General features: G+C 37.3%; 1 protein-coding gene across 2 annotated transcripts in view; it reads right to left on the reverse strand.

Annotated features, from left to right (window-relative positions):
• The window catches only part of LOC101736880 (probable cytochrome P450 49a1-like), a 32,671-nt gene extending 12,565 nt beyond the window's left edge, over positions 1–20,106 (reverse strand). The window contains exons 1-3 of one of the 2 annotated variants that reach the window (XM_038012242.2): positions 19,707–20,106; positions 14,251–14,438; positions 12,733–12,866 (exon numbers count right to left, since the gene is read on the reverse strand). In XM_038012242.2, the coding sequence (XP_037868170.1) occupies positions 12,733–12,866; positions 14,251–14,438; positions 19,707–19,747 (363 nt within the window). In that variant the 5' untranslated portion in view covers positions 19,748–20,106. The remainder of the gene's footprint in view (positions 1–12,732; positions 12,867–14,250; positions 14,439–19,706) is intronic. The other variant, NM_001279490.1, reaches the window with a different exon arrangement.
• Positions 20,107–20,316: the final 210 nt, after the last annotated feature.

The raw sequence follows: 20,316 nt of genomic DNA on the forward strand, positions 1-20,316 counted from the left end.
TATGCTTTTAATGAGTGCTTTAGTTTTAGTTGATAGGGATGAGTTCTGTTTAGTTGAGAGATCGTGTAATGCTAAGCGAAAATGACAGAATTATCTCTTCATAATGCATGCATCGCTCCACAACAATATAAACACGGAATGGGTTCGTTTAAAAAAACAACCTTTGTGTAATCATAAACAGATTAACCACACTTCTAAGTATGTCACGGCTTACCCAATCAAACAGTAAACAGAAGGGATCAGAAAACTATTTGATTTGCTTACATTAAAAATTAAACTTTAAAAAGTGAGTCCGCACGGGTAGGTACCACCGCCCCGCCTATTTCTGCCGTGAAGCAGTAATGCGTTTCGGTTTGAAGGGTGGGACAGCCGTTGTGACTATACTGAGACCTTGGAACTATATCTCAAGGTGTGTGGCGCATTTACGTTGTAGATGTCTATGGGCTCCAGTAACCACTTAACACCAGGTGGGCTGTGAGCTCGTCCACGCATCTAAGCAATAAAAAAATAAAAAGTGAATTCGCAAATACGAGGCCAGATTAAAAGTTTTGAATCGAAAAAAGTAAGCTAGGCGTATACAGAGTAAACAATACCGTTAGTTCGTTGACCCGATAATCATTCTTTCTTGTTGTGACGTATGACATTTGTCACACCATTTAGTAAACTAGTTGATTAGTATCCGTGTGTTGATTAGTAGTAAACTAGTAGTATCTCTGTGGGATGTGATCTAGTATTCATAGAGATACAGCTAAAATGTTTACGGTCTAAGATCTGTATTCTCGAGCGTGATGTTCTAATCATTTTCGAATCCAGATTCGTTTCTAAAAGCCCACTGAAATACCGGAAAGATTTTTAATTGTCCATTTATTATTAATTCCTTGACTTTCGCAAGATTAAATCCGCTACGAATGGTTTTTGGCTGATATGAAATTACATACGATTAACGTCTGTCAGTCATTTTGGTGACACAATTTGGTTTGTGACATAAGTAGATCAAAAGCCCGACTTTAAGCTTTCACTTAACAAATAGAATGTTTGCGCATGTTCAATTACGCTACGGTGTGATAGAAATTCGTTTTGTCAACAAACTGGTTAGAGATTGTAGCCGATATGTAAATAAAAGTAGATAACATTTCGCAAAATTATAATCTACTTTTTAATTATGGTTTGTTTACATATTCTGTCTCTTGTTCTTATTTTATTATTTGTCGAACAATAGAAGTTTTCTATATTTATGAAAAAATAAGAGGCCATAGTAGAAAGTGTTCAGTTATTTGTTGAAAACAAAGACTTTTATTTTGCTAATTTTTAGTCGTTGTGCCCCGATAGCATCCAAGAATTTCTTGGTTTTAGAATATAGTATAAACTTGTCTCTCTGCAAACACTGCGTATTTTTTTTAATTTCATAAAATGCCTTATTACATTATAGCTACTGTATTAAATATTTATCAGTGACTTAAAGGTCCATTTTTTCTTTCATTTTTCATCGTTTTATTAATGGAGGATCTCATTAGCTCTCATCGTAAAATCTTCTGACGTTTTTCGGCTACACTTAAAATAAATTACATAAATCAGGTTTGAATTAATGAAACAAATACTAAAGAAATAATATCTCACGAATGAGCTAACCAAAAATATATGTGTGGTTAGGTTATTTGCTGTTGAAGTAGGATAGATATATCAGCGAAATCTCTCTATAATAAATAAATAAATTAATAAATATTTACTAACAATTACGCCACGGTAACTGATCCCGTGATAAGTTCGTAAAGAACTTGTGTTACAGGTACCAGATAACGGAAATAAATGTAAAATTTTTATTATACACATACATATATTTTAATATACATCCATAACCCTGGAAAAGAGATTTATATTTATCATACAAATATCTTCGCTTGGCGGGATTCGAACCCGCGACCCCCTTGTGTAGTGACCATGTCACTTACCACTACACCAGACGGCCGTTAAATCTATAATCTACTAGGCTTGTAAGATCTTCCGTAAATTTGAACAACAAAGGAATGAATACTTGAACGAATATCTAAGACGGCACTAGCATGTTCAAACGTTTGCAAATGCAAAAGCTTATTAATTATATTCCACAAATTGAGGTCCATCGTGAGATGTTTTTTTTTTTTTTTTTTTTTTTTTTTTATGATTGAAAGTTTACTGGTGGCCCGAAGGCCTTTCCAGTTTCACCAGGACAGGTGGGCGAGCAAAGGCTCAGCCAAGAGGGGTGGGATTTGCTAACAACTGCCCGAGCGCCTCCGAAGGAGACCTAACAACTCAAGAGCAATTGTTTCGCGAATGAATCTACTACCGGATCGGAATCGCGACCCGCTGAGAAGATCCGGCGAGAAACTCAGCGGGCTGATGCATGGGTTAGGTTGCACGTCGACCTCTTTGTCGAGTTCGACGAGTACGGTTACCGGGGTCCCTAAGCCTGCCCCTAGTATTAGAGCTGAAGGCATCTAATGCAAAGGTTATTGGATCTGATGGATCCGTAAGGACGTGTCTAGGGCGTCGACGGTGACTGGCTCCTGCATGATCAGGATTCGGGGAGTAGTCAGCGGCGGCAACGATAAGGCGATTATCATGACGCATAGCCTTATCGAAGTATCGTTCCGACGCTGACTTCATGTATTTCCGAATTGATTCGAGGCCCAGGTCGTCGTGTAGGTCAACGTTCCTCACGAACCACGGAGCCCCGACAGCTAACCTGCAAAAGCGGGATTGTAGGGATTGGAGGGTGTCTATGTGTGTGCGGGCCGCGTGAGCGAACACCACACTCGCGTAAGTCATGACGGGCCTTATGCAAGTTTTGTAAAGTGTCACCTTGTTCCGAAGGGACATTTTACTCCGCTTACAGATCATGGGGTAGAGTCTACCGAGAATAAACGCGGCACGGTCACGGACTGATTTTATATGCGGGCGGAATGTCATCGATGCATCCAGGGTAACGCCCAGGTACTTGACCTTCCTGGCCCAGGGTATGGGTTGTCTAAAGAGAGTAATCGGGGGTGTGAGATTCCTCCTCCTAATCCGGGAGGAAATCCGTGTGGAGCTTCCCCTCTGAAATAGCACCGCAGTACTTTTCGCTGGGTTGATGTCTATGCGCCATTTTCGGAACCACTGTCCTAGGGCTAGGGCTGCGCTCTGAAGCTTCTTCGCGATTAGGGACTTATTTCTACTAGAATAGTAAACAGTCGTGTCGTCGGCGAATAAAGCTAAATGGGTCGGCGGCGACCGGGGAATATCGTTGACGAATAAGCTAAATAGGAGGGGTGAGAGGACAGAGCCTTGCGGGACTCCAGCTGTGAGAGGTCGTGGGGAGGAGCGGGTTCCCTCGACTCGATATCGAAAAGAGCGGTTCGACAAGAAGTCCCGTATGATGAGCACGAGACTATCCGGCACGCCCATGTTGAATAGTTTGAAAATCAAACCATTATGCCAGACTTTGTCGAACGCTTTTGCGACGTCGAAGAAGAGAGCTCCCGTGTATAACGGTTTTGGTCGATTAAGCCCCACAAGAATGTGCTCCGTGAGGCGGTGCACCTGTTGAACGCATGAGTGATTTGTACGGAATCCGAATTGTTCATCGATAAGAATGCCCTTGGATGAGACGAAGTCTCTGAGGCGTTTGTAGAGCAGACGCTCATACAGTTTGCCTAGAGACATGAGGAGGCTAATCGGGCGGTAGCTCGTCGGATGATTTTTTGGTTTACCGGGTTTATGTATGCCGATAACGTCCGCTTCTTTCCACACCGCGGGAAAGATACAGTTCGCCATAGCGGCATTGAAAATAGATGCCAACATCACGATGAGTTGGACGGGTAGAAGTTTAATAACGCGGTTGGATATACCGTCGGAACCGGGAGCCTTGCGAGGACGTAGGTCTTTGATCAAGTCTTTAACTTCCATCGGGGTGACGGGTGGTAACGCATCAGAGGGTGGCAAGGAGGCTCTGCGTTCTACCTCACTGTCTACTAATTCTACATGAACAGGGTCCACGGATTGAGTGCTGGGCGTGCACTGGGTTTGCAATGTATCGGCCAGCAGCTCTGCTTTTTCGTCATCATCGAACGCCGCGAGTCGGCCTGAGGGGCCTACGAGGGGGGGCATAGTTACTACCGTATCCGATTTGAGAGTACGAGCTAAGCGGTAGTAAGACCTTTGAGAGGGCGCGAGTCCTTCTAAGAAATCAGACCATCTGGCATCTCGGACTTCGGTGATGCGAGACTTTACGTCGCGTTGTAGGGCACGCATTCGAATACGATTTTCCGCGGTAGGATACCTATCGTACGCACGGATCGAGGCGTTCTTAGCTCTAAGATCGTGAGATGTATTTCGTTGTAAAACCTATTAATTTGAAACTAGCTGACCCGACAATCAATGTCAGTTTAAATTGACAGCAGAACTCTTGAACTGCACTCATATATCACGTAATGACTCTCTAAATGAAAACATTGGATTTTATGATACAGATTTATTACATACTAGCTGACCCGGCAGACTTGGTAGTGCTTCAATCGATAAATAAAATACCTAAAGTTTTGTATAATTTAAACTTAAAACAAACCAAAGGAATCCGTCCGACGGTGGATACATCAAAGGGAACACAAAATTGTTATTTTTATTTAATTTCGAGCATTTTCATATTTATCTACGTTTTAAACCTTCTCTGGACTTCCACAAATAATTCAAGACCAATATTAGTCAAATCGGTCCAGCCGTTCTCGAGTTTTATAGAGAATAACGAACAGAAGTTCATTTTTATATATATAAGATAAAAGTCCATCCAGATTTGTGGCTTTTATCGATTTTCGAATAAAAAATAATTCATAAAAAACTTTTTCGTGACAGTTACAAAAAAAAAAAAAACTATAATGAAATCAGCCAGATAGAATGTTTCTAAATGACGCTCCGGCATACATGCGACAAATAATTTTTATTTGAATACAAAACATCATAAGCTTATTAGCAATGACGTATTACTTGATCCTGTCATTTGCGAAACGATCAAAACATTTGTTTTCATTTTAGCGGAAAGCAAATTGTTAAAGACAACAAACTACGCAGAACAAGCGTGTTGTGTAATCTTTTTAATTTCTTATCGTGGACAGGCGGGCGCAGGCCTTCTGGCGTTAAGTAGTTACCGGAGCCAATAGACATCAAAAATGTAAATGCCGCCACCCATATTACGACATGAGTTCTAAGGTCTCAGTTTTTACAGTACAATGTATTGTAATTTTTTGTTAAGTGGTTACTGGAGCCCATAGACATCTACAGCGTAAATGCGCCACCCACCTTGAGATATAAGTTCTAAGGTATCATGTATAGGTATCAAGGGCTGCCTCAGCCTTCAAACTGAAATGCAGTACTGCTTCACGGCAGAAATAGGCAGGGTGGTGGTATCTACCTGCGCGGACTCCCAAGAGGTCCTACCACCAGTAATTACGCAAATTATAATTTTGCGGGTTTGATTTTTATTACACGATTTTATTCCTTCACCGTGGAAATCAATCGTTAACATTTGTTGAGTACGTATTAGGACCTCTTGAGAGTTCGCGCGGGTAGGTACCAGCACCCCGCCTATTTCTGCCGTGAAGCAGTAATGCGTTTCGGTTTGAAGGGTGAGGCAGCCCTTGATACCTATACATGATACCTCAAAACTTATATCTCAAGGTGGGTGGCGCATTTACGCTGTAAATGTCTATAGGCTCCAGTAGCCGCTTAACGCCCGGTGGGCTGTGAGCTCGTCCACTCATGTGAGCAATAAAAAAAAAGATACAATAACAAGTGATTAAAAATATTAAACTATAATCATAACAACACGTCATATTGTTTTTGATGTGTCTAGAAAAATACGTAAATATACCACAATTACGACAAGCCGCACGTGACCAAGTTAGATAACGTTTTCGTTTTTAATAAGCACATTAAAATGCATAGCGCGAGTTCACGGCTGTTTAAATGTATGTTTAATTCTATGCATCTACATACACACACACACACGTATAGCGAATGTCTAGTACTAGGATCGGAATAATTAATATTATCTCGAGCCATTTCAGGTCACTACACCAGACATTTAGTAGCGATTTATGTATGCAATTATCAATTATTGTTTTAAAATTACTAGAAGTCCCGAAGTAGTCGAAATTCGACTAAAATTAATTGGAATTGTAAGTTTGCACACTATTATGATTGTATTTTATACTTCTATAATCACAAATTTCGCCAAGACTACACTATAAAAAAATAATAATAAATACAAACAATATTTAATCTATTCTCAATTTGACCACAGACGCCAAGAACAAAAGTTTGACAATAAATAGTATGCATGCGTGTGTGCGTCAAATACATGGTATGTAGTGTGTGTAATGTTTTCTTTATTGATTTAATGTATCTTTTATGCATTATTTAAAAAAAATATTAGCATTGTGCACTTCTTCTCTATATTCTCTATAAGTGTGGAAAATTTCATACTCCTCCGTCCGCGCAATTTTCGTAAAAAGGGATACAAAATTTTTGCTTCACGTATTAATATATAGATAAACGTTAAATAGTAAACGTTTATTGTTGTTATTGTACATTAAAGGATTTATTAATTAAGGTATTGTCCACTAGTCACACGAAGAAAGTGGTAGGTACATCGGTTAATAAATAAATGTCAATATTTGAGTTTCATACATTGTATATGAAGTCTATGCAAAAAACGTAGGTATTAATAATTTAATTTTTATTGCTTAGACAGATTCTTTATGGCTATAGGGCTCATAGATATTTTTATTTTTTATTTTTTTTATTGCCCTTGCTGGCAGACGATCATACGGCCCACCTGATGGTGAGTGGTTACCGTCGCCCATGGATTTCAGCAATGCCAGGGGCAGAGCCAAGCCGCTGCCTACCGTATATCAACATATCAACGTCACCCACGTGACAGGTGAGTTCTAAGTCTCAGTGTGCTTAGTGCGAATTTTTTTAACTACTCGATTGCGTAAAAGTTAACTCAAATTTGTATGGAGTTAGAACAGTCTCTCGTTTGCCGCTAGGGGCGCTATTCCAACTCCATACAAATTTCAGTTTACTTTTACGCGATGGAGAAGTTAAAAAACTCGCACTAAGCCCACAGTTCTGTAGTATAATGGCTGCTCCGTCCTTTAAACCGCAACGCATTACTGCTTCACGGCAGGACGGGGTGTAGGTATCTGAGACGTTACAAAACTCTCCACCATCAGTACACGCCCCGCCATCGCTAGTCCATCAAAGATAACACGTCTTTTTGTTGTGAAAAAAGTAGAGCATCTTTCAATACAATTTCAATGAGACAATGTTATAGTCATTAAGTAACACATGAACAAACATAAAAAAAATCGCGCGTTCAATAATATTATTGTTGTAAAAAATATAAACACACAAATTCGATAAACTTTTATGATAAGGCGGTGTAAATAATAATGACCTCTGCTTACGTCATCAATGCTTCGACTGCTAATCTGCATACATTGAGATAAGTTTGTTTTATTTCCGAAGCTATGAAATTACGCAACCACATGATTGGGGTAGACTGATGTTTATTTGGGATTCTTTTATTGCCCAAGATGCACAGACTAACTCACGTCGCGGCCTGTCTTGCGCTAAGCGGTCCCTGGATCCCATAGACGTCTTATTAAATATATTTATTTACGTTCTGTTTAATGTAAAATTATATTTCAGTGCCTATTGAAATTTCAGAAAAAGTTTAATTTAGAAATGTTATAATAAAATTAAAAATGTAAATTTAAATTGTTTTATTTTTTAATTGCTTAGATGATTGGACGAACTCACAGCCGACCTGGTGTTAAGTGGTTACCGGAGCCCATAGACATCTACAACGTAAATGCGCCGCCTACCTTGATAAATATCTAAGGTCTCAGTATAGTTGCAACGGCTAGTCCACTCTTCAAACCGAAACTCATTACTGTTTTACGGCAGAAATAGGTGGGGTGGTAGTACTTACCCGTGCGGACTCACAAGAGGTCCTACCACCAACCAGTAAATGTGTATACGAAAAAGACACCTACATAGCGAGCAGGCCTAAATATTAAAATAAACATTTTTTTGCCAGGATATTTTTATAGCCAAAGTTATAAACTTATTATATTAACCTCGGCGTTTGTCACGTGTGAATTTTTTTTAAGTTCATCGGGCGTTTTGAAGTTTTTGAAGATTATATTGAAAGTTTTTTAGAACGTACATATTTAGACTATATTGTATTTCTATATATTAATACGTGAAGCAAAAACTTTGTACCCATTTTTACGAAAATCGGAGGAGTATGAAATTTCCCAGACAGAGAATATAGAGAAGGAGTGCACAATGCTAATCTTTTTTTTAAAAGTGATGCTAATGTATTAAGAATACATGAAATTAATAAAAATATCATTACACACACTACCATGTGTTTGACACACACACATATACTCTTTGTTTATTGTCAAGCTTTTGTTATTGCTTAAAGTCTGTGGTCAAATTGAGAATAGGTTAATATTGTTTATCTTTAATATTATTTATCTATAGTGTAGTTTTGGCGAAATGTGTGATTATAGAAGTATGATAAATAGCCTTTGACAATAGAACCATAATAATGTTCAAACTTATTATTTCAATTAATTATAGTCGAATTTCGACTACTGCGGGGCCACTAGTACTCGTAGATGCAAGTCATGCTAAAAAATGTGTGTTAAAGAGATGTAATTTAGAAATAGTCTCAAGACTAGTCTTGTAGGAGTCTACTAACAACTTTCACCATACTTGTTTATCGCACGCTTCTTAGGGTCACCTCTTGTGCGGTATCCAAAATTGCAAACCGAATTACTCTTGTTACTTTCAATGTTTACACTGATATAGATAACGAACCACCTGATGTTAAGTGGTCACCGAAGCGTATTGATATCAAACACTATGTGAATTATATGGTGTAAGTCTCAATTATGGTGTATAACTGCGATCCTACTCTTCAAACCAGCACGCATTAATTACTACTCCAGAAATATTCAATAATTATGCAAATTAATATTATTAGGGGTTTGAATTTTAGTACACAGTCTTATTCGTGAAAGTGTGCTAAGGACGTATTTCATTAGAAAAATTTGTACCTGCTTGTGAGATTTGAACAACGACATAGTCGTATTGGTCAATCAATATGAACACACTGGGGCCTTATCCTTTAAACAATGATAACTTGGCGAGATGGTGCGAATTTTTTATTTTAATTTAATTTTCTTTGCTGAGGCACCTTTGAAGTAAATGCTATGCAAAATTTAAGTTATTTAATTATATAATTGCATTTTTAATATTGTTTTACTCTTTTGTTGGCTAGCCGGCTAATCACCGTTCTAATTTCCGGGAAACTACGAAGTCTATTTTGTGGTATAGGTAATTTTATTAGTATTCATACCTTCAATTCATACGTTTAGACGCGTACCGGAAATGATATGCGAATGCTACATGGGTGCGTCGCAAGCTTCTGTTAAATTTTATTGTTGTTGAACAAATATTTATAATGTTTTATAGGGAACCTACTTGTTAGTTGAGCTCGTAAATTTAATGATGGGATTTTGAGAAATGACGTCAAAATCTCATTACCGAAACGCAGTATCTACTAGGTCGGTACTTTTCTGATCTCCAAGCACCGGTCACCGTTCTCATTGAACTAGTCGATATCGACGCGCAGCCTAACCTACAAACACAACCCATTGAGTTTCGCCCCGGATCATCACGGTGGGTCGCGATTCCGATCTGCTGTTAGATTAAGCGAAGTAATGCTCTTATTAGTGTTAGTGCTAGCAATTTTTTCTTAGGCTGAGACCCGTGAGCGCACCCACGCAAAGCTGCCATAGCCTCTTGAGGCTATCAGCGATTAGGTAGGAGAAAAAAAAGCAAGAATTTCGCGGCAGAAATTGGAAGAATTATAGAGCTGTAATTTTTACTCGTGGGCATCTTATTTTCCCTAGCCAATCGTTGGTAGCCTAAGGGGCTATTCCAACTTCACGCGGACCGGTAAGTGATCTCACTGGCTCATGCTTAGAGAATTGCTAACACTAGCCCTAGCAAGAGCAGTGCTTCGCTGAATCTACCACCGGATCGGTATCGCGACCAACTGAGAAGATCCGGCGAGAAACTCAGTGGGTTATGTCTATGGGCTAATTCGCAGATCGAACTCTTTGTCGGGGTCGATGAGTTGGACAAAGACGGTGACCGGTGCTTGAAGAACCTAAAATCACCGAGAGTGGATCCGTGGGATCCGACCAGACATGTTTTGGGCGACGGTGGCTTTGCTTGTCCCGTCGCCTGGGTTAGATCTGTAGTTAGCGGTGTCCACAATAAGAGGGTTATCGTGTCGCGCCGCTTTTTCGAAGTAGGTGCGCATCTCATATTACGTTTTACCACCATTAATTTAACGGGTATGATTTTTGAGGTTCATAATCGTGGAACTGATATTTAAATCGCAATATAATGCATTAAGTTAAGCCGACTGATTTTTTTGATTTTTTTATTGCTTAGATGGGTGGACGAGCTCACAGCTCCCTGGTGTCAAGTGGTTGTTGGAGCCCACAGACATCTACAACGCAAATGTGCCACCCAACTTGAGATATAAGTTCTAAGGTCCCAAGTATACTCGTAGTATAGTTAGTTCAATTGAACGTTTTGATCACATCCCTGCATTTCATGTTCTGTTGGTTTTGTGCATAAGCAGTTTTGAAAGCGGATCGCACCGTTCGCTAAATCAAATCGACCTCGAAACAGTGCGAAATGTTATGACTCTTTTTTTTCTGATTGTACTTTCTAAAATTATTCATTATCTTTTTATTTATTCGAAAGTCTAAATCGAGATGTAAGTGATTTTATCCTATCGCCGGCGTCATTTAATCAAAGTGTCATTTATTTTAATAACACGGACGCCAGACAATAACGAGACTGTTTATGAAGTATTAACATGGGATTTTAATTGAATTAAAACGGACATTAAAAACATAAGATCGTCTTGCCACTAAGCATTAAAAATTATTTTATAGTATATTAGTATGTACGTATGTATAGTAAAGTGTAACGTTCATTTGACGAATTGAGAGATTACTTAAAAAAAAAAGAAAATTACGGGAACACATTTTTGATTCGGAACTTTGCACTTATGGCCAGGTGGTCTGGTGCGAAAAGAAGATGAGAACATTTTGAATAGTTCTTTGAAGCATGACCTACTGAATATCTGGTTCAAAATATATAGAGTACCAACTCAAAGATATCTATTGATCTGTTTTGACTTAGGACTTTTCTATTGTGGACAACACAACTGAAGCTAATTGTAGATGCCACGTGAATCAAATTACGTCTTATGTGTAGGATAATCTCATACATGCATAAGCACCTAACTTGATTAATATGTTAGTCGTAGTACATAAAAACTGTTTATGAATTAATCATCATAATGCATAAAATTAAGTGTTATTATTCGCGAAGTTCCCGCGTCAGTTCACTCATTCTATATAACGATGTAGTGAAAAATACTGAAAAATACACGTTCTTCTTAATTTAATATATTTACTAGTGAATTACGGTCGCTCTACGCTATGACAATGCTGCTACTGTGACAATGGTCAGTGCTAACAAATATTTATTTGACAAAAATATTCATGTGCTATCTGTCCTATATTGATGGTACTTTTTCTTTATTTTTTTATAACGGAACTATTGCCGGTGACCCGAAGGCTTTTTCAATTTCAGGGTGGCGTGCGATTTGCAAGCCGGAGGAGGCCTGACATCTCGAGGGCAATTACTTCGCTAAGACATATACTACCGGATCGGAATCGCGACCCGCTGAGAAGATCCAGCGAAAAACTAAGCGGGGTAAATTTATCGGCTAAACTTCACGTCAAACTCCTTGACGAGTTCGACGTGTAACGGTTGCAAGGATTCCTATGTCCCTATGTCGAGCCACAGACATTTAGCTGTTAATGGATCGTGTGGAATTGGTGCTATGACAAAAACTTCTCAGAAAAAAAGTGTGAACTCATTTATATATACGAAAAAACGAAGAAACACAAAAACATACTTTTTTAGGTATTAAATTATCTTATTAGTTTGTGTTTGTAGGTGAGATCAATGCCCGTTTGAGGTTATGAGGTTACCAGAGTTCTGAGACCCCACATCGAGAGTGCCATCGCCCACGGACGGAGTCCTAATTCAATTAACAAAAATCCTTCCAATCCGGACAGTTATTTGCTTTATAACGGATGGATTGGACCACGACTTCACTAAACAACTCTTGACAAAGTTGACTCTTTTCAATAAATCGGATTTTATTAAAATTGCATGAATAAAAATGTTATAAAGTAGGTTTGGAAATGAATTTGCTACAAACCATTCAAATCTGATGATGTGACTAATTATCAGAAACTAAACGACACAAAATATGGTAATTATGTTCCTGATACCACGCTAATAATATGCCAATAATAGCGTATGTTTCTTCTATTACTACACGATTCGTCAAAACTGAAAGACTAATTGCTGTGTCGCATAACAATTACCAGATTTTTCTTAAAAAAAACTGCATTTGTAGTTCTGTGTAAAATACTAAACATAGTCAAATATCAAAAAATATTTGGTTGGAAAAAAACAAAAAAATCACAAAAAGATGATAATGATGGTGCAAAAGTAAGGGAAGAAGCAGCAACAACTCACCTCTCTCATCATCTCAGGGTGAAATACGTATAGTACGGGACGAGTCCTCGTGGCTTTCGACAGTCGCACTAGATCTCCATATTTCTTACGAAGGTTTTCCAGTACATCCAAACCTACAGTATGGTGGAAATTACCTGTAGAAAAATGAAACTTGCAATTCAATTAACTATTTAATTATAGTTTCTACATATTAATATTGAGCTTAAATTGTTAATTCTCGCTTAAAGACTGTATAACTCGGCGTTGTTTTATATACCTATGAAGGCATATTATTATGAAGAACCGCGGAGTGGAGATACTTCCAGACCCAATGGTTATGTGGAATAAATATCTTTTGAACGCCACGGGTAGATGCGATGGGACCAGATAGTAAAGATAAACTGCTCCGGTGGCCAAACAAGATAAAAAATAAACGACTACGTTATCTCTAGCAATTCTTTAGAGTACTCCCCAAAGAAAATACGGTCCAAAAAAACAAAGAACCGAAGTTCTTCCGTAGACTCGGAGGCTGCAAGCAATCCATGACATTGGGGTTATCGAAGGTTCTCACGCCTCTCTTATGTATGGATTCGAATAGAAGGAGTTGGTACTCGGCAGAACCGGGCCAAATATAGTAGTAATTTGGCATCTTCGCGTCTTTATTAAGGCGTGAATTAGGCTTTGTTTCCCAAGACTTTGTAAGCCAGCGTAGCTGTACTCTTTAGATGACTCCGGCAGTGGTCACTCTAAATATCTACACAGACAACCTCAAAATCCGTGGAAGATTGCAGAGATACTGCTTTGAATTCTGGCGCACTGAGAAAGTGGTCCTTTTTAGCGGCGAACACCCAAATCTATACTTTCCATTCATTAAACCTTAATTCCTTAAGCCAAACGAATTTTGTTTCTGCCAAACAAATAATTCTGAAATCATTATGCCATTTTCCACGAATGATTTTTTATTACTGCGAATACAAGCGCTAGTTACGAGTATATCAATTACGGTCGGAGCTAAATTAGACGAGCCTTTTCATGTAATGATCATTTAAATAAGAAATACTGTTGTATCTCGATGTATCTAGTTCTATAGAACAAATTGGCGTCAATCGGACATTTTGAATGTTCGGATTTTTTGTAGTTCGTTAATTCTTAGAATCGAATCGTGGAGTTTGAATTATATTCACGATCATGGAATGTACGAAAGTTTTTCTTTACTGGATTTTAATTGTTCGAATTCTCAATTCATATATTTTACTTTTATGTTATTTAGAGTGTTATAAATAGCGTGCTCTTTTCAAATTCGTAATATAAACTATCCGTCTCGAAAAGGTTGACCCGATTGCTCTTTTTACAAAATACAAAATGAAATTTTAAAATGATGGAATTTGAATAGTTGTTTATTTGAAAATACTGTTTCTTTGAAATAAAACTACTTTTCCAAATTCAATTTGTTTTTGTGTTACTTCAAAAATCGGATCTCAGTTCAGAATGTGTATTTTGAAATTACTGACGTGTTTATTATCGATGCCATAATCTTACCGATTTTCGGTAGGATATGAGCCGAGTGTCTCAACATGGGCAAAGCCATGGGTCCAGGGATCTCGTTGAATGGTTTCAAGCAGGTTGCCGTGGCTGATGCTGTTGCGGCTGCGTTCCGTCGCTGAGGAGATGTTGAAGTGCGACTGGACGACGAACCAGCGATGTGGCGACGACATTGTCGTTGGAGTCTGTTGAACAAACAACAGTTGAACAATTTGATTTTGGATAATTTCGACTTAGACCGAGTTCAGTGTTTATGTTTATTCTGTATCTTTGGGCAACCCTAATAACCTTGAGGTCTGGTCTAACTGGAAGTATGATCATAACATATTTGCGATTCATAGATGTTTCAAGTTTGTTCACATATATACTACCGTGATTAAAACAAAGCGGGATTAAATCTTTTTTTTTTATTGCCTTTTGTAGGCACATCGAGTAGTAAGTAATTACTGTCGCTCATGGACCACAGCGATTCGGCTTAATAAACGAACAGTTAAACAATAAGCGCAAAAATGATATCCATTCAGACAGGTTGATCCAAAACGAAACTGAATTTTTATCGGATCAAAATAATCTACCGCGTACTGCGCAGTTATAATAACTGCTACACACCTAATATGACTTATGCATTAAATAATAAAGGTCACGGTAATTTGAATGTACATTACGTAAGTCCTTATCGTTATGTTGCAAACACGAGCCGCAGGTATGCGGGATAAGAAACCGCAATAAAGCTGTGCGAACTTGATCTCTAAAACCGGCTTCAAGGACTAACATAGCACCGCACTATAATAAGTTTGTCTTGATTAAAAAATGCAATTAAGTAAATTGCTCAGAACGTTACGGTTTTTATAATGGTTGCAATTTAATTGTTAAATGGATGATGCACTATTACAGGAAATGCTTTAGCAATGGGTTCTAAGTCTTAGTCTGTGGTTTTTTTGCAGATTACAATTTGTTACTATAGTATAATCTAAAGAGCCAAAATAAACCACCGGCATTATAGTTGGAGAAATATGTTGATTTTAACAGTTAACCTCCCAGATAGTGTGTCCTAAGTGCGTTGACGTATCCTTCTTAAAATAAGGCTTGGAAAAAGTCATCCAGTGGGTTGTCTAAGTCAGAGCACAAATGCACTGGAATCATCGGCTATCGCCATGATGAAAATTTTGACCAGGAGTCCTTGGGAATTGCTGTGAGTTTGACTGTAGTATTGACTGCGGAAGCCCCCATACCTAGCCCGAATTCTGACTTGGGCAGAGATCGGGGCGGCTCTGCTTGTTCGTTGGGGCTTAGTCGGAAATTGTTCCATGAGGTAGTCAAAAGGCGTAGTCTTTTTGGAAGCGCTGGAGTCTAACCTAATCCGGTCTTGGTCGGTATTGGCAAATTGATTACTCATAGTTACAAAATAAGCACAAAGCTGATGTCCATGGGCGATGAAGAGCACTCATCATTTGAAGGCAGAAAACAGTATTTGCCATTTTACTTATTATAAAATTCGTAGATTCGCAGTCTGAAGCGAAGTATACTGGCATAGGCCTATCGCTAAATACTTTAAGACATACATTGCGTATTATTAGTAAAAAGTAAGTAAGTTTTGGATCGTGTTTTTTTTTTTTTAGCATTCCTCCAAAAATTACTAGAACTGTTTGTATTTGTTTTCGGAAAATATTTTGGTACCGCATAATAAACGTAGTGCTCGCCTTAGGGCATGTATCAATAGAAATTGAAATGACAATATTTACATTACTTACACATCGTTCGTATGTATAAAAGCGAAAATCAGTATTTAAATTTATCTAGCCGAGAACTCTATCGATTTCTCTTTTGCCCCATCTAGATTCGGGCCTATTAAGCATTCTGATCCTTGTCGGTCTTTAAGTGTGAATACTCCTTTAAAAAATCCTTCGATAATTTAGCAACAAGAATTTCGAATTGACATTGAATGTACATGGTGTTGGTTTCAAATCCTAATTGCAGGTGACTTTATTTTTAAAAAAACAAATAGATCTTATTACAAACTCGAACAGACACACACACGTACATACATTTATGTATATGTGGTCTATAAATAATAACATCCTGTATATTGCTGCGGAGGTTATTTGTCAATCAGCAAAGTGTCATTATTATAAAGGTGTGACATTCTCAGAACTACTATGTTTCTCGTACGCGTATGCGTTTCGGTTTGAAGAGCGGGGCAGCCGTTGTAACTATACTTGAGACCTTAGAACTGATATTACAAGGTGGGTGGCGCATTTACGTTGTAGATGTTTATCCAGCTCCAGTAAACACTTAACACCAGGTAGGCTGTGAGCTCGTCCACCCATCTAAGCAATAATAAAAAATAAAAAAACGACCTTCGGCGCAAAGTCAGGGCGCTTACTTACCGCACCACCAAGTCAGTCTCACCAGTATTTCTCAAAGATTTTAATATGTGAAACAAAAACTTTGTACCTCTTTTTACGAAAATTGCGCGGACGTAGGAGTATGAGATTTTCCACACTTATAGAGAATATAGAGAACGAGTGCAGAATGCTAATATTTTTTTAAAATTATGCATAAAAGATACATTAAATCTATAAAAAAAACATTACACACACTAGCATGTATTTGACACAGCACACCTATATAAATACCTACTCTTCGTTTATTGTCAAACTTTTGTTATTGTTTAAAGTCTGTGGTCAAATTGAGACTAGATGAATATTGTTTGTCTATTATTATTTGTCGATAGTGTCTTGGCGAACTCTGTGATTATAGAAGTATATATAGCATAGATTATACACTTAATATATTCGAATATATAGCCTTTGGAAATAGAACCATAATAATGTTCAAACTTATTATTTCAGTTAATTATAGTCGAATTTCGACTACTGGGCGACCACTAGTATGTTTATTATCGGACGATCATATACTTAGAGACTTCGATGGAAGCGATGGCATACTTAGTAACGGCAATATACTACACATGTGTTATCTATATCTATACTAATATTATAAAGAGGAAAGATTTGTTTGTTTGTTTGTTTCGAATAGGCTCCGAAACTACTGGACCGATTTGAAAAATTATTTTTCCATTAGAAGCCGACATTGTCCCTGATGAACATAGGCTACTTTTTAAAAAAAAATTTTTTTTTTTTTTTTGGTTTCATGTGTATTTTAATGTTTCCGAAGCGAAGCGAGGGCGGGTCGCTAGTTAATCCTATAAAAAATTTTAATTTCCGATCTTACAGAGCGTGTCTTGTATGCGCGTCCGTTAGTACGTAAACTGATTAGAAAAAAAATCTAAATGAAAGTTTAATGCTCGTTACTAATTGGAAAATACCGGTAATGCGCGTTAATTTGTCGAAGATTTACTAGTAGAAGATTATTTGATCTTGTTATTGCAACATTCGCCGAAGATCGGACTATGTGGCCTAAATTGGGACATTGCGTCCAGCAGTAGAAGACTAGTGGGTTGATGAATAGGTATTGCAAGTTATGAAGTCGTCGTGGCCTAAAGGATAAGACGTCCGGTGCATTCGTGTTGAAGCTATGCAACGGTGTTCGAATCCCGCAGGCGGGTACCAATTTTTTTAATGAAATACGTACTCAACAAATATTTACGATTGACTTCCACGGTGAAGGAATAACATCGTGTAATAAAAATCAAACCCGCAAAATTATAATTTGCGTAATTACTGGTGGTAGGATGTCTTGTGAGTCCGCGCGGGTAGGTACCACCACCCTGCCTATTTCTGCCGTGAAGCAGTAATGCGTTTCGGTTTGAAGGGTAGGGCAGCCGTTGTAACTATACTTGAGACCTTAGAACTTATATCTCAAGGTGGGTGGCGCATTTACGTTGTAGATGTCTATGGGCTCCAGTAACCACTTAACACCAGGTGGGCTGTGAGCTCGTCTACCCCCATCTAAGCAATAAAAAAAAAGAAAAAAGATCAGGTATCACGGTAGACAGCTCCTGTAGTTCTCCTGCTAACTCATCTATCTTTAAATTAGCCATTTTTATTAAATCTATTTTATTACCACATGTAAATAGAAATTTAATGAATTTCGTTTAATTATCTAAATTCAACAATATTCACTAGTACCAATACTTGGATTTGGGTGAATCATTATTTTATTTATCTGATAATTTATATCTGATATTTTTTTTAGTAATATTTTGAAGAGGAAAAAAAACTTTTACGCTTGTTTTATTGATAACACTAAACAGCTATTAAGAAGAAAAAAGAAAATCACTAGGTGGTAGCAAATATCATAGACCATTTTTTTAATATAGAATAGATAAAATGCAGAAGTGCGACTCCGAATCAATGTGAATTTTTAAATTCGAATATTAAATAACTTCCTTTTTACATTGTTGTCTGGAAAACACTGTAATAATTAAGATCATTGTTTGAATTTAAGTGTGTGGTGTCAAAAACACACACATATAAACCTGTGCTTACCTATATGTAATACGTACTATTGATAATACTTTGTTTACAAATTTTATAGTTATAGTTACCACGTTTTTCGTTTAGTACGCTGACGATTTGTTTTAATAAAGATGTTTCATGATATGCGCGCTTGGGACGGTATGGACATTGTGATGAGACGAAATGACAATGAGGTTGTTAAGAGTGATTTAACTATGAATGTGGAAGGCTTTAGAGGAAGAGGTAGACCTATGAAACAATGGATGTATTGCCTATTAGACGATATCCGTAAGAGGGGAGCGAGCGAAGAAATGGTATATGATAGAGGAGTATTTTTTTTAAGGGATTTTATGACCTGATAACTGAGACCTTTAAGTCATGTCTTATTTTAATTTATATTCATATTTTTATGAAAAATGATATTATGGAGTGAAATGAAATGAAGATGATTAATTAGAGACATTAATCAACTGGGATGAAATTAAATGAAATGAAATAAGATGATATGGGATGAAATATAATCTCAGTAAAATGGTGGTCATTTACTAAGATTTTTTCAGTGGATTTTTTGGAGGATCCCGAGAAGTTACTTCCAGCGGCTTTGTTTCATTTTCCCACATTTGTGCAGTTTCACAGATATTAAACAGTTAATAAACCATACACATTTAAACCCGAAGAAACACTAAGTAAACAAAATAAAACAAATCACACAACTTCACTCCTCGCGTTCCCGCCAAAAAGTCCAAGTAATCGATAGAGGAGTATGGAAGAAGAAAACCTGTTGCGCCGACCCCAGATGAGACAGGGAGAAGGGCAGGAGAATGATGATGTTTCATGATTGTATACGTATGTGTTTAGGACTAGTATTTCGGGTCAAAGTTATTAATTCAACTGTATTCAATTTAGGTAAGCACATGTCTAATTCATTCGAAAATTCTTCGATTCTATCGAAAAATAAATAAAAATAATATATTCATAAAATTAATATATTCAATAAATATAAAAAATATAAAAATAATAATATAAACTTACAATGATTGACGAATCACAACTGTTGACTTCGCCATTTTCATGTTTTTAATTATCACGGAAGAAAACAACAAAAGAAAATAAAACGAAATGTCTCACACGTTTATAAACATTTTCGATTTTTGAAACAGTTAATTGAAAAAAAAAGAACAATGTTCGTGTAAAAAAACGCGCGAAAATCTAAGTTCAAAAGATTTAATTTAAAAAGTTTATATTAGTTCAAAAGTCGAACGACAAAACTACGTTCACTAAAAACAAAAAAAAAAACAAGTGACGCAAAATAAAATGGCGAATAGTTTTGTTTTGACACAACAACAATTATAAAATAGTATTGTTTATATTATCGCGTGCTGGTCGTTGACCAGTGTTACGTTCGCGACGCACCAATGTTTAATGCATTCAAATAACGCGCTCCCTCTTCGTATAACTATCTATCCGAGTAGAGACGAATGGGCATACTATCGATAAAATTTATATTCAAAATTTAATTCGTGCACGCTTGTTTTTATGGTATATATGAGTAAATTATCTAATAGCTGTTTCAGTCAATACCCTAAATAAAAATAGGATAGTCTATGCTAATATGGAATGTTTGTCATTTAATTTAAAAAAA

Source organism: Bombyx mori, chromosome 8 (assembly GCF_030269925.1).
Source record: "Bombyx mori chromosome 8, ASM3026992v2".
NCBI lineage: Eukaryota > Metazoa > Arthropoda > Insecta > Lepidoptera > Bombycidae > Bombyx > Bombyx mori.